Genomic DNA, 15808 nt, shown 5'->3' with positions numbered 1-15808 from the left:
ACTTAATGCTTTTCAAATATCAACCTTTTTTTGGCATGGAACTAGATGGGAGTCCAGGGTTAATGGTCTGTAGGAGCAGAGATGTAGGATATAGTAGTCATGAGGTCCTGTAATTAGGAAGCTAAGAGGTAGAACCCGGAAAACAGTGTTGTAAGTGTATCTGTGCCACAGCCTTGTGCAACAACGGGTAATGCATCTCCTTGCAAATACATTAAACTTAGTAGTATAATACCCGTCCCCTTCAAAAGCCTGACCACTCTCGTCCCTAGCTTCTAGATCGTTTCTAGATCCTGGCCACATACTTTCAAGCCTTTCTCTGCCAGGAGGAGGACTAGAAACTTGATTCTATGAAAGCAGCTACACTACCTCTGTGTCAGAGCAGATCTCCTTACCAATAAAAAAAAAGCACATGGCCCTCTGTAACGGATGTGGATGTATAATTTCCTTGCTGGATCAGAGCCAGGGTACATAATAGTGAGGCTCTCCCAGTTTTGAGCAGGGACTGGCCATCTGCCCCTGGGGATCTCACAAGCATGGCATGCATGCAGTTGACATATATGGAGTTTAGTTCACTTACATGAGTGTGCCATAGGCTTAAGACCTGCTGTTCTGTTTTGGTCCCTTTCCTACTAATTCCCTACATTGAATTTGCCTCTTGTCAGTGCTGCTGGCATCCCATGTCCAGGGAATTTTCTACGAGCTCCTGGGGATGGAGTCTGAACCAGCACCTGCTGGCTCCAATCCACTAGACTGCACTTCCCAGAATGCACAGAGGCCACTGCTTGTCTTTATTTCCAGTGAGAGGGTTTGATAGTTGCTATCGGCCCATCTTCATGTCACCTTCTCCAGTACAAGATACCCACTCCAAATAATGCCATGCTCAGCAGGCCTACTGCCACAGCAAGTGCTGTTACCGTGCGCCCTGCAAACAGAATTGAGAGGCGGGTGTGAGTTGAGCTCGTTCAGCCATCTCTGCGGGGGGGGGGGGGGAGTCTCTTATTACCTGTGCTGCTTTGAGGGTTTTGACATTCAGCATCCCAGTCCTGTGGGACAGCTGTGTGGGTGAGGTGAACAAAGAGTGGTAGTGGGCAAGGCGTGGAGCAGCCAGGCAGGACTAGTGTGTGGGGCTGCGGGTTGCTTTCGTTCCTGTAGAACATGGCTATGCTGAATGAGCTGGATCAACAGGAGAAAATGGAGAGTTTAGTAGGAGATGCTTCACCTAAGCTTATCTCCCCACCACCCCGGCCACCTTTCTCACAGCCAAATAGATGCTCGGGTACTTTGTGCTCTTCCTCCTGCGGTCCCTCAGAATCTTGAGGTACCAGCTCCTCAGTCTCCATAATGATTCTGTGCTAATGTGTCGGCAACTAAATATGCTGAGAAGTCACTCTTGAGTGAGGCAGTCAGTTATGCTGCAAGGGTACTGGTAGCAGATGGAGAATGAGAGATTGGTGCACTGTCTGGCCTGGGAAGAAAATGGTGTTTCTGGGTTGTAAAAAATGAGTTGGTGGGAGGGGGCTAGCTAAGCCACAAAATGGACATAGGTGGGGCCTGTATAAAATCTGTCCTAAAAACAAACGTGCTCTTCAGAATTCTGTAGCCTCTGCAGAAATGTCCCTGCATACAACTCATTCCACTTCACTAGTCCTCTGATGGCGCAAGTTAACAGCACCCTGAAAGTGCTCCTTCTCTGGCTTGAGATATTGCCAGGTGATATACGCTAGCTGTGGGCAGAAGGCAGATCTGGATCTATTGGTACATCTCTGGTTGATTTGCAGTAGAATGGCAAGGATCTCTGGACTCCCAATTATTTAACTAGCAGCGTACAAATGACTGCCTCCCCCGCTCCCAATTATACTGCAAAAATGAAGAAAGCTTGGGGCAACCAGGAGTGGATTTCTTGCGTGAAAGGCCTATGAGCTCCATTCAGTTCTGGTACTCGAAACAAATTCCCAGACCCAGAATCCTTTAATTCTAAGTGAATGTCTTTTGTACTAGCCTTTGGTTGGGGCTTAAGTAAAAAACAACACGATAGGCCCAGTGAGTCTGAAGTCTGCCCACCCCTGTTCTATACCCACGTTCAAGCCTGCCCTCACAGCCTTGAGGGCTGAACCCTTTTTGGTTTGCAAATTCAGTAAATGCAAACTGATAACTGCCAGGATGCTGAGTCATTGCCCAGGGCCATATTCTCATGCTTCTGTGGTGCAGCAGCAACAATATCCGTGTGGTTCTGCCTATATATCTGTGGTGGAGGGTGATGTTCAGAGGGCAAGTCCAATCCCCAGCAAAACAAAAGACCCCTTCCCCCTGCAATATTTAACTAGACATACTTATTGCTTTCCTGGTAGAACTCAAATCCATGACAGGCAGCATACGGTGGCAGATGGCCATTGTAAATGCCCAGGGCTCCTTGTAGAGCAATTAAGGTGCTGTCGTGCTAAAGTGAGTGAATGGAAACAATTTAGCCAAGGTGTGATTGTGCATATTGCAATAGACTGTAGCATCACCCCTTCCTCATATACCAGGTTCTCTTGCCATCTTGAGGGTTTAATAATGTATGGAATATGGAGTTGTGCTTGGTGTCAGGGTAGGACTTTGGGGCAGGAATCCAGGGCCCTTAAATGCAGCTGGGCTGGTTTACCATATTTTGAAGTAACTGAAGTAATATGTGTTACCATTTAAAGAGCTTTCTTGTAAGTCCATTAAGTCCAGAGTCTTAAAATTACCGAAGTGCACTACTGATTCTACTCAGGGGTTCCCAGCATGGTCCCTATGGGTGATAGGGCACTTGTGGGGCTTCAAATGACATCCACGAAGTCCTCCCCTCCCTGCCCCCTTATTTTTTTTTTTTTTTTTAAGAAAAGCTTTGGAAAACGTTAGGGCAGTCTTTCTCTCCCCTAGCCTTACTCTTTCTCATCTACCCCTTTGCCTTGCTATTTCCCCCTCCCTTCCAGCTTCTAGTGTTGCCTCTCTTTCCCCACAGCCACCATCTCTTTAGCTCCCCTTTGACTAGCCAGGCCCTCACAGCAGCCATTATGTGACTAGCACTGTGGGAGCCATTTTGCGGTGATGCCCACAGCAGTTTCTCAAACTCCTGAATGTGCCCATGGGTCTAAAATGGTTGGAGATCTCTGGTCTAGTTCATTGGCAGACTAGGTAGATTATTGTTCCCCATCCCCCTAGCACTTTTCCATGGAAGACAGTATCAACAAAACATGTCCCTGTTTCCCTTTACACTGTAAATATGGCCCAGAGTTTGCAGCTTTGGTTTATAGCTGTAGTATAGTGAAATATTTTTTAGCACCTTCAGAAACTAAAGCTCCTTGCAGGGAAGCAGCTAAAGCTCTCAGGATCTCAGCCATGACATCCTGTCCTAAACAGGCAGATCCCTAACCACCCTTGATCATCCACATCTTCCCATGTGGGCATTTCATGGAGGATAGGAGAAGCAATGGCTCCTAAACATGATGGCTAGTAGCAATGGCTCCTAGTCATGATGGCTATGTATCACTTCCAGTATTAGAGGTAGTATGCCTCTATCCCAGTTATTGGAGAATGTAAGCAGGAGGGTGCTCTTGTGCTTATGTCCTGCTTGTAGGTTTCCCATCAGGGTATTTGATTGGCCAGAATCCTGGATTACACAGGCATTTGGTCTATTCCAGCATGGCTCTTAAATTCTTAATTTTAGCTGGGGAAGGACTTACAGCAGAATACATTATCATCTTCAGAGGCAGATCTCGGCACACAATTTTGGAGAAGTTGCTCAGGATAGCGCCCAGTAGCAACCCTGCAGAGAGACAGAATGGTGATACAGAGGTATGGAAAGATATGAAAATGATAACTGACCTATGGACAGACACAAAACTTGAAATCTTGTGAAGGATGATATTATGACACCAGGGTTTCCATTTATTTCCTATGCTGAGGCACTTCAAACGTTTGATAAAGTTCTAGCACAATAGCGTTTCCTAATTTTTTTTCTGATTACTGTGCACAAACACACAAAATGGCATAATCTGCATATGCTCCTTTCATATGTTGTAGAACTTGCATTTTTAAACTTTCTTTAGAAACTGAGCTCCTACTTAGATTTATAATTAGTGAATTCCTTTGTTACTTTAATTATTGTGGTTTATTATTATGCACGTTCTTTTTGTTGCCTTTATTTTGTTAACCTTGTTTCAAAATAAAATTTTCACGATTAAAAAAAAATTAAAAGCTTTGCAAATTAGAAGTGGGGCTGGGTGTAAAGCATCACATCAGAAAGCACAGCTGCAGCCTTGAAAGAGAAAATTGGTGAGCACTGGCGTTTAGCAAGTTGCAACAAACCACTGAATCCCAAGGTTTGCTCTGGCATTTTCTATATCAGCTTTTGCCACATGGAGGTGCCCTCAAACAACATATTCCCCATGGCAATGACATCATGGCACAATCTCTTTGTGACTTTTTACTGCATCCAATGGAACGTGGATATATATAATTCAGATTTGATTAAGGTTTGTTTCCTGTTCTCAGATGAAGAAATAAATGTCACCTATAAAACATATTTATTCTGGCTTGTGTTATTCTTACTAAATTTGTCTAAGTTGCTATATTTGTATAGATTTCACCTTGAATATTGTGTTGAGTTCTGGATGCCACACTTTAAGAAGGATTCAGATAAATTGGAACTAGTTCAGAGAAGGGCAACAAAGATGATCAGGGGACTAGAAACGCAAGTCCTATGAGGAAAGATTGAAGGGACTGGGTATGTTTAGACTTGAGAAGAGAAGACTGGGGGTGGGGGGATATGATAGCACTTTTCAAGTACCTAAAGGGCTGTTATACAGAAGAAGGCTGCAACCTGTTCTCATCCAAGACTATAGGAACTAATGGGCTTAAGTTACAGGAAGACAGATTTTGGTTGAATAGCAGGAAAAACATCCTAATGGTCAGAGCAGTAAGACAATGGAACCAGCTGCTCAGGGAGGTGGTGGGCTCTCCATTGCTGGAAGTATTCAAGCAAAGACTGGACAGCCATCTGTCAGGGATGCTTTAAACTGAATTCCTCCACCGAGCAAAGAATTGAATTTGGTGGCCTAAATGGCTCCTTCCAACTCCCATCATCTGACTGAACTGCTCTGATTTCTTTTGGGGTTTTTTTTGTTGGTTGCTAAATATTTATCCTGCCCTTCTTCCAAAGAGCTTAGGGCAACTTATGGTGGTCGTTCCCCCCCCCCCAAGCTCAAGGGTCCCCAGCTTTTGGACCTGTGGGCACATTTGGGAATTTGAGAAACTGCTGTGGGCACCACCACAAAATGGCTCCCATGGAGGATGTGGCTTGGCTAGTCAAGAGGTAGGGGTGTGTGTGTGTGTGTGTGTGTGTGTGTGTGTGTGAAATAGCGAGGCTAGTGGCTGGAAGAGAGGGGGAAATGGAAAGAGTTGCTTCCTGGCCTACCCAGTCTTCAGTCCACACAGACCTTTCCCCTTTGCTGACCTTCTCTCTCCCCACTCCCAGCCTCTAGCCTTGCTATTTCTCTCCCTGCAACCCCTTTCCTTGCTATTTCTCTCCCTTCCTAATCTCTCCCTGCAACCCCTTTCCTTGCTATTTCTCTCCCTTCCTAATCTCTCCCTGCAACCCCTTTCCTTGCTATTTCTCTCCCTTCCTAATCTCTCCCTGCAACCCCTTTCCTTGCTATTTCTCTCCCTTCCTAATCTCTCCCTGCAACCCCTTTCCTTGCTATTTCTCTCCCTTCCTAATCTCTCCCTGCAACCCCTTTCCTTGCTATTTCTCTCCCTTCCTAATCTCTCCCTGCAACCCCTTTCCTTGCTATTTCTCTCCCTTCCTAATCTCTCCCTGCAACCCCTTTCCTTGCTATTTCTCTCCCTTCCTAATCTCTCCCTGCAACCCCTTTCCTTGCTATTTCTCTCCCTTCCTAATCTCTCCCTGCAACCCCTTTCCTTGCTATTTCTCTCCCTTCCTAATCTCTCCCTGCAACCCCTTTCCTTGCTATTTCTCTCCCTTCCTAACCTCTCTCTTTCTCTCCCTCTGCCTTGCGTTCTCTTCCTTCTCACTGAACAGCTAATCAGCAGCAGGTTCAGGAACAGGAAGGAGAACCTGGCACTCAAATGTTTTTCAATTTTTTAAAACAAATATTTTTTTGAAAGAGTCAGGGAGTGAAGAGCTGTTTGGGCACCACTGGAGATTCCTGTGGGAACTACAATGGGGACCCCTGCCCTAGCTGCTAAACCACACTGGCTCTCTAGCTAGTAGGCACCTTTTGCTCTTTTGATCATTGTGTTCAAATTACCCTGTGTTTATTTAGTAACATAGGGTTACAATGTTTATCCTCCAATTGTGAAAGCTGGCAATGGTAAGCAATGAACAATTACATTTTAAATTATACCTCCAGTGAACTGGGCCTTCTCCTGGCTGGCATGCATTCCCACATGTGCTTCGATATTAAACGCTTCTATTTCTGAAAGCGTGGTCAGGACCTGTGGTGTGGCCCAGCTGGGCAAGGCCAGGTTGTGCATTTTCTACAACCAATGTGAGAGAAAGGTATGATGGAAGGTTATTCATTGCTGAAAAGTGGGGCAGGGCTGTAATGAAATGCAGTATCCCTACCTGACAGAAAAGGGAGTCGTGCACCCGCCAAAGGCCCCTCAAAGTTAGCTGCTCAGGTTTAAGCCCTGTGTAATTCGCCATCTCTGTTATGAAGCCCTGCAAGGAAGGGAAGGGAAAGGTATTGACTAAAGAATATAGACTTCAATTTGTTGAGCTAGTTTTACAATCCTACACACTTACTTGTATCCAGTGGGACATACTTCCATGTAAATCTACGTAAGCCAGGGATGTTAGGCCCAAGTGAAGTATAAGTGAAGTATGAGGGCTTCCCAAAACCACTTCGGCCAGGGCCAGCCCTGCCATTAGGCAGAGTAAAGCAGTTGCCTCAGGCAGCAGATGCTGTGAGGTGGCAGCAAGGTGTTGGAGGAGAGATCTGTGTGCCATAAGGCTGACTGCACCACCTAAGTTAGCTTGCTATCTTCAGGTGCAGTGAAGGATGCTGTCCTGTCATCAGTGTTCTTGGCCAGTCCAGTTGGCTTTTGCACATGGAATGGGAGGGGGCTGTATCTGGTTATTTGCCTCAGGCAGCAAAATGTCTTGGGCTCACCTTGCTTCCGCATAGTGGTGACTCCATGCTGCAGCCATAACATTTCGAAAGGCACAATCTTGTGCATGTTAGACAGAAAAAATGTTCTACAATTCCCAGCATTCCTGGATGGGGATTGCTGGGAGCTGGAGGACTTTTTTCTGTCTAAACATGCATAGGATTGCACCTTAAGTTGCTTCTTTCAGGGGTCAGCTGGGTCAGGTATAAGTACCCATGCCAGAGTTGGCCCGCTGGGCGGTTCAGCTGTGGATGTTACCACAGCATTTGGCCAGCCTAGGTGAGAAGCCGGTTAATTACAGTTGTGGTGGGCTGTAATTGCCACATGGAAATGCTTTTTCAGCGGCAAGCACAGCATATTACTCTGTACCATCCTGTGTGCCCTCTGAGGCGAGTTTCATGCCAAGAGTGACTGCTTTTTTTGGCACTCCAGCTGTGAAATGCCCTCCCTAACAAGGCTCACTTGACATTAACATTGCTGGCTTTCAGATGCCAAGATAAAACATTTTCCTTCTCTCAGGCTTCAATCCTATACACACTTACCTGGGAGTAAGTCCCATTGAACTCAGCAAGACTTACTGTTGTGTATGCATGCACAGGATTGCACTGTCAGGCATTTTACGCATTGCTGTTTTATCTTGTGTCTGCTCTTGTTGCTAATGTTTTGTATTTTTATCGCTTGTTCTAGTTTTAATTTTGGTAAACCACCCTGGAATCTATCTGAAGGGCAGTCTATAAATATTTTAAATTAATACTCATAATCCTCAAATCTGGCACTTGACAGGCCCTCTTCAAAGTCTTCAAATACACATAGTTGCCTGAACCAAGCAAGAGAAGGTGATCAGCTATCTCCTGTGCCTACCATGGACAGGATAAGATCTAATTACAGCCAAAGTGTTCAGGCTGGCTATTAGGAGGGAAATTAAAAGTGTTTGGGATGGTGGAGCACTGGAACAGGGCATCTTTAAGACCATGCTGGACACACATTTGGTCAGATTAGTTTAGATAGATTTATGAGGCAGGATGGATGAGCTCTGAAGGTAATTTCCAGGCCTGTATTTGTGGAAATGAACCTTGCCTCTAGAAACCTTCTTTCCCCTTTCCTCCTCTTCCTACTCTCTTCATTCATACCTTCCAGGCTCCCATTTTAGCTTGATAGCTTGGCAAATTAATCGTCTCTTCCATCAACTGTTGGTATCGTCGGCAGGTCCGGGTTGGTGGCTTCAACAGCTGTGTGGTGCAGATAAGAAAGACAGACAGAATCTGGACTCCTTGCTCCTCCCAAACCTGAACAACTTGTAGAGTGGCTATGAGTCCTGCATTACAGAGGGCAGCCTTCTGTATAAAGGCCTGTTACAGTCCTCTGTTTAAATGTGTCCTCTATTTGAAGGGCTGCCCAGCCCACGTCCAGTTTAAAGATAAAGAACCCTAAGAAGGGAGAGGCAGGGGCCTTGAAGCTGCACATCCACAGCACCTGGACAGCAGACTGAGGCTGAGCAGGCACACAGCTCACCTGGTCATAGTCTTCTCCACAAGGCTGAGATGTATTGCGTTTCTGTTGAAATTATAATAATTCTAAATGTGTATCAAAACATATACATTAGCATATGCAAATTGGTGTCCTCTTTCCCACCCTCCTTTTTGGCATAAGTAAGTGGCAATGCATAAGTGGCAATGCATAAGTGGCAACCCTACAACTAGGCCCACACTTCACTGTCAGATAAATTAAGCATCCTGAATGAACCTCACTCTTCCATCCACATGTACACTCTCAAACCAGTTCATACTCTCACCAAAAAAGCTGCAGTTTAGTGGACTGAATGCTTGTAGGGCGGCCACTTATGAATTGCCAAAAAAGAGGAAACACATCACCCAAAAAGAGGGCAAAAGAGGCTACTGATTTGTGTAATATTTGCATATGCTAATTTATATACATAGATGCAAATTTAGACATTATTATAATTTAAATAGAAATACAGTACATCTCACCAGAGTGGAAGGCTGACCAGGGGACTTGTGTGCCAGCCTATTCAGTCTGCTGTTGATGGGCAACTTCAAGGCCTAGCTCTTCCTTCTTATGGTGCTTTATCTTTAAGCTGGAATTGGACAAGGCAGCCCTTCAAATAGAGGACCGTCTTCTGTAAAAGAGGAGGTGGGTTCTAGGTTCAAATCCCTGCTCAGCCCCAAATCTCTTACCTCATGAGAATTTCACTGCTTGGTAATTTTGGACTGAATTCCCAAGGCCTGGGATATAGTGGTTATACAAAAATTGTCCCCGCAAGTTTGAATAACAAATAAGTTTATGAAAGGAGGGGTGAGCCTATGTCTAATTTATAACATGGACCAAAAGTAATATGCAGTAAATAGACTGGGATCACAGAATATTGTGTGTATGGTAAAAAAACTAAGAAAAAGGAACCAGAAAGAAAATCATCAATGACATTGTTAAAGGTGGGTTTAGAGATGGTTTCCCAATTTTCTGCCTTCAGGAAACACTTTCCTCATCAGCTTTTCTGTCAAGAAATATAGACATTTGTTCATTTTATAATCCATCCTTTAATACAAGACTCCCAGGACAGTGTATAATAAAAAGAATATAATAAAATACCATAGAAAAACAATTCAAATCACGGTAGTAACCAAGAACTAGACAAATCAGTATATGTTGCAAAGGATTATGGGGCATGTTCTAGCACACACAGTCTATTTGTGTGAAGCGCTGGCTTGGCCTCTTGTGCTCCACTGTTGCCTCATGTGGACTGAGAGTGTCTTTAACACTCCCCTGCTCATATTGCAGGGGAGACTGGTAGGGGAGGGCAAACTGTCTTTCAGAAAACATGTTAGCTATTACAGGTCTTGTTGAGGAATGCTTGATAAGCTTCTGAGGAACTTGGTTTTAAAAACACTAGTTTAGAGGACTGGGGGCACGGACAGAGTCCAAGCTAGGACATATTAACCCATTTGTCAAACGGAACCAAAGGCTGACATACTAGAGCCCAGGGTCATCTCTGGGTGAATGGTGGGAGTACTTCTTCACACAGCGTATACTTAGGGTGCATTCCTATCCAGATAGGTGGCTGCCTCTGAACTCGGAGGCGACCACCTACCCAGTGCAGGGCAGGAGAAGCACAGAGGGGATCATTCCCTCTGCACTTCTCCTGCCCTGCATTTTCTGCTAGACAGCTGATTTAGGCTGTCTAGCTGCGGGGGGGCTGAGCAGGGGGAAGAGGCTGCTGTACGACACATAGGATGTGTCGTATAGGCAATTCCATCCTCCCCACCCCAGAACGCCCCCAGCCCTACCCTTTTCAGCTGCTCCGTGCTCCTCTTGCAAGCACAGAGGACGGGGCTGTTCCACACTGCCTCTGAAGCAGTGCGGAAGTGGGGGGAGGTTGGTTCTCAAGGAACTGACCTCGAAGCATGGGCTCTGGGTTCGGTTCCTGGAAAACACCATATCCTATGGTCATCTAGCCACTGTCTAGCAGCCATAGGATTGCTCCTTCAAACTATCAAATTTGCTACCGCAAGATGTAGTGATGCCCACCAACTAAGACAGCTGTAAAAGGGGATTAGGCAAATTCATGGAGGACAAGGCTTTCAGTGGCTACTAGTCATGTTGGCTAAATATTACTTCCAATATCAGAGGCAGTGGGCTGGTTTGCATGACACATTGAAGGTTACGTGAGGTTAGTTTAACCCTTGAATAATTCACAATGGCCAGGTTTGCATGACATGGCGTAGCCCCCAGTCGCCCTCACTGGGGGTTGCGTATTAAAAACAGCAGCTGCACATGCTTGGCATGGATTAAATAACCCATGATGACCTGGCTATGTCATGTGAACCCAGTCAGAATGGCTCTGTATACCAGTTGCTGGGGAATATAAATTGGAGGATTCTATTCCGCTCATGTCCTAGTTGTGGGCTTCCCACAAGCAGTTGGTTGGCCACTGTGTGAACAGAATGCTGAACTAGAGAGGTCTTTGGTCTGATTCAGCACGGCTCTTCATATGTTTATGTCTGGTTAGACACACTGTGATGTAACCAATGTGATCTAAATATCATGTGTGTAGGGATGTTGGTTGCTTGGAAATCTGGCCCTTTTTTGGGCTTCCTGGATTTCTGTGGTGCCCCCACTTGGCTTGCATTTATGAGCTGAGTCGGAGGTTTATTCCCGAAATCTGGGAACTTTTGTGGGGGGAGGGTTCCCCCCTATAAAAAGCAATTTGCACAAATAAAGCAAATGTAGACTGTAATGTGTGTAATTTGCACAAATTACGACTGCAATTTGCTTAATTTACAAAAATTGCTTTTTACACAAATAAAACAACAACCAGAAATCCATGTACTGGCCCGACTCGATGAAGCTCGTGGTAAAGCAAGCTGAAATCTGGGGGACCAAGCTGACTAAAGCTCAGTGAGCTTCACCCCACAGACGGATTCCTCCAACATCCCTACATGTGTGTGATCACAGGTGATGGACAGCCTTGCAAACAGAAAAAAAAATCCCTCTCAGGGATTACTGGTTTCCTTTCACTTACCTTGTCATACTTAATAGGAACTGAATGGATAGGGACAGGTCTCCAGCCTATCTCCGGATCTGAGTTTGGATAGAGTCCCATCAGGTTGGCTTGGGCACTCATTATGGTGCGATCATAATCGGTGCTGCGGACGTATATCTGAAATGAGCATAGCCATGTGATGTCTTACTGTCTCGTGGCCTTAATGTCCTAGGCCCAAGCCTGGCCTCTCTTGGGGAACCAATTCCCTCCCGCAAAAGTGGGGAAAATGGGACAAGAAATGGGGGGGACACAAGGCTTGCATATAGGTATTTAAGGGCAGGCAGGCAGGCTTACCTGTCTGCCTGCCTGCCTGCCTGCCTTGGTGAATCTCTTGTTATCTCTGTTGTTTGGCCTTATGCACACTCTCTGAGATATGGCTTGAGGCAACTAGAGGGAGAAAGAGCTCTTTCAGTGGTCCCCACCCCCCACCCCCGCTTTGGAATATCTTCCCCAAAGAAGTTTGCCTGGCGCCTACCCCAATGTCATTTGTTTGCCAGGTGAAGAGGTTTTTTCCCAGTCTTTTCACTAGAGCTTTTATTCTTCCTGAATTTTATTTTTCTTACCCCATAAAAGCGTTGATTAGAGCTGTTGTTATTAATGGGTTGGATGCACTTTTTTTGCTGCTGATTATTTTTCAATGTTTTCATATTTCAATTCTCCTGTGTTTTATATTTTGATTATTGTTTTCATGCTTTCTATCTTGGGAATTCTTGGGAGGTGAGGGAGTAGGTTATGAATGTTATTAAATAAGCAAATGTTTACCTCCTGTGGTTTATAGGAGGCACTCAGAAATCCAGCATATCTCTCTCTGAGGAACTGGCCCAGTGCCTTCTGTTGCAAAATACCTACCTGCAGCAGAGGAAAGGAGAAATGCCAGAAACAACAAAGATTATAATTTCATTTCCCCCCTCCCCAAATAGTTCTGCTGCTCTGCAAATGCAGGGGTCACCTAAATTAGGAGTGAAGCACCAATCTTATTCATGCACACGCACACATACAGACTGATCGTGGGAATGCAAACACCATTGCCACCTCTTCACACCAGGCCTTACCTCGGTAAGCTGTTGGAAGCCTTGTGGCCAGGCTCCTGCCTTATGGGGATCTGTGGGGTAGGTGCCCAGGGGGGATCGGTCGCCATGGCGATACACCTAAGAAAGAAGAAGGGGTTGCAGAATCACAGCATACAGACAACCCAGTGAGAGTTTTCTCCTCAACTCTAATCCACAAGACCAGAAATCTTTCTAGCCACCCACCCTGCTTTAAACCCAGCCTGCAAAATGCGACCTGATGTAATTTATTGTTCACATTGTTTTTTCTTTGCGATCTGTAGGTTCATATTCTCTTTCCCCCACCCTCTTCTCTTTCTCTCCGACACCCTGGGCATTTCCAGATGGACATCTCCTATAGCTACTAGTCAAAAGCCATTTTTTTGTGGTAACAAAAAAAGATGGAAGTGGTGGGAAAACATGGGAGGGCTATGAGTGGAAGATGACGACATTTGGAACTCTCATAAAATTCCATATTTTGAGGCAGGGCGATTACATAATAAAAGCCTAGTCTGGAAATGCGCTCCCTCTCTCATACGTGTTCTTGTTTCTCCTTTCTCTTATAGATGTCTGTGGTGTTGCTGGTGGATCAGGGTGTAAAGCAGAAACAAGATTGCTGCACCAATTTTGGTGGTGGGTGGTGGGTGGTGGGTGGGGGTGGGAGGGAATATCTACAGGTGCTTTAGATATTTTATTTGTGTTTTTTTTTTAGGTTTACCGTGCATGTTGTGTATATTGTTCTTTATCAAGAAAATTACACCATTAAAACATATACATTAGTCCAGCTATCAATCATATATCCATATATCTATATATCTACATCTATAAAATCAACATGTCTATATTATAACTTTCTTTGCTGTAAAATCTGTTCCTTGGAGGTACAGTTTAATTATTCCTCTTTAAATCTGATGGATAATGGAAGGGCCACCAACACACACAGACATGCACATCACAATATACATAAAGCTTATTTTTCAAATGATTTTTTAAAAACAGTATTTTTCTAGTCCGGGCACATAGAGAGGGAAGGGCAGAGTAATTAGGATATTATTACCACTGAACTATTGGTCCAATCAATACACTGAAAAATACATAAATGTGTGTGTAATGTGTCTGTGGACAGAGCACCCATTGTGCCCCCGCAAGGAGCCTTTGCAGTAGAAACTGGTCTTCCTTTTGCCCAGCTCACCCTAACGGGGAGTGCTTCGCTATTTGCAACTCATTCAGACGTAATGCACTTGGCCTTCACTCCCGTCCCAGATAATCCAGAAACGTTGGTTCCCACCTCCGCCTACTGTGACCCAGTAAAACCCACACCCCTCCTAAAGCACACAAGGAACCCTGGCTCCCAGTTCTCTTCAAGCACTGACTACTAGGCCTATCTTCTTTCCCAGAGAACCCAGGCATCCTAGCTCCTCCTCAGCATCGTCCCGTTCCGTGTACCAGCGTAACGAAGCGCAGTGTCCGTTCTTGGGCCACTACGAGAGGCAGAACATCCTGGAGGAGAATCATCAAAGGCGTCAGAGTTACAGAGAGTCTCATCCTGCTGCGCAGATCCCACCACCTGGACGTGGTTGTTTGGGAGGAGGAAGGGCAAACCTTCTGTTTTATAGGCCCATCCTCAGACCGTGTAATTATCTCTCATTTTTTTTCTGCTGACAGGTCAGATCTAGCAGGCGCCACCACAGAGTGTGCAAAGGGGGGGGGGATCAGTTCTAAATGCGTAATATGCTTTCCCCACCCTCACACCTGCCGGTCATCCTTAAAACATACTTGTCTGTGAAGGGTGTGCGTGTGTGGAGAGTTATTCCCCATGATTACAAGTCCCAACCAAGACATTACGTTGTGCATGTTTGATTTGCGGAGAAAAGGTTGAGCGTGTGGTAACGGGTTGCTGTGTTTGTGTCTGGAATATAAAAAACAAGAACTAGGATTTATTTCACAGGTAGGGAGAAAGGTGGGAGGAAGCAAGAGGAACGCTCAAATGAATGAACACTTTAATGCAAGGTTGGGGGAGCCCTGCGTTAAAGCAGGGATGGCGATGCATGTTCCTCATTGCTTCTTTAACATACATCTGTGTTTAAATAGAGGGGAATGGAGTCCAAAAATTATGTGGCCCACAATTGTGGGGCCATCTTTTAACTCTGATCTCTGGCTGTGCGGTCTGGGGCTCTGAGAAAGCAATGAGCCTCAGTTGCTGAGAGTCAATGCGATGTAGTGGTTTGAGTTTTGGACTGGGGCTCAGGAGATCCAGGTTCTAATCCCTGGTCGGCCAGTCATTGATTTTCAGCCTAGCCTACTTCACAGGGTTGTTGTGAGGATAAAATGGAGAGAAGGAGGACCATGTAAGCTGCCTTGGGGTCCTTGCAAGAGGAAGAAAGGCAGGATATAAATGTAATAATAAAAAATAAATAAACAGCTGATGGTGGAGCAGCTGCTGAAGGGTAACTGGGCAGGCAGGATGACACTTCTGCCACCACCATTCTCCTTCACTGCCTTCTCTCAGGGCAGCTCAGCATTTCTCTGTCTTTGTCCTCCTCTCCCTCTTCACAGTCTCCTCAGACCCTCTCTGTTTCTCTTCTCCCTCTTCACCAGCCTTCCCTCAACCTGGTGCCCTCCAGATGTGTTGGACTACAACTCCCAGCATCCCCAGCCAGCATGGCCATTGGTCTGGTTTAAAAATAAAGAACCAGAAGGGAGGGCATAAGCCTTGAAGTTGCCCATCCACACTTAGCACCTGGATGGCAGACTGAGCAGTCACACAGTTAGCAGTCTTCCCCACTATATTGAGGTGAGTTGTTACATAATTTCTATGTAAACTGCAGTAATTATTCTAATTTCATACATATAAAGTAGCATATACCCATTTAATGCAAATCTGTGTCCTCTCTGGTCCTCCTGTTTGGTGATGTGTTTTTTCTGGCAATGTGTAAGTGGCTACCCTACCGCATATTCAGATCATTTTTGGAGGCCCTCTTGTATCTTCCCAGATCCTGGAGATATGCTTAGATGGGACAATAGAGAGGGCCGTTCAGTAGCTGCACCTAGA

The 15808-nt window shown here is 45.4% G+C and overlaps 1 protein-coding gene across 1 annotated transcript; it reads right to left on the bottom strand.

The window, feature by feature from the left end:
- Positions 1 to 150: 150 nt before the first annotated feature.
- LOC146341978 (testicular acid phosphatase homolog) lies at positions 151 to 14424 on the bottom strand. The gene is made up of 11 exons (XM_084805374.1): positions 14203 to 14424; positions 12763 to 12858; positions 12473 to 12559; positions 11690 to 11827; positions 8283 to 8381; positions 6608 to 6703; positions 6387 to 6519; positions 3705 to 3787; positions 2331 to 2437; positions 1004 to 1173; positions 151 to 922 (listed from the first exon to the last, which is right to left on the bottom strand). Exons 1-11 carry the CDS (start codon positions 14299 to 14301, stop codon positions 837 to 839), a joined length of 1194 nt encoding a protein of 397 aa, XP_084661500.1. The 5' UTR covers positions 14302 to 14424; the 3' UTR covers positions 151 to 836.
- Positions 14425 to 15808: the final 1384 nt, after the last annotated feature.

The sequence above is a fragment of the Heloderma suspectum genome, chromosome 6 (genome assembly GCF_057233095.1).
Source record: "Heloderma suspectum isolate Gila_16-S chromosome 6, 16-S_ref, whole genome shotgun sequence".
NCBI classification, from domain to species: domain Eukaryota; kingdom Metazoa; phylum Chordata; class Lepidosauria; order Squamata; family Helodermatidae; genus Heloderma; species Heloderma suspectum.
The sequence above is the reverse complement of the archived record's forward strand: the minus strand, read 5'-3'. Positions and strand labels throughout refer to the sequence as shown.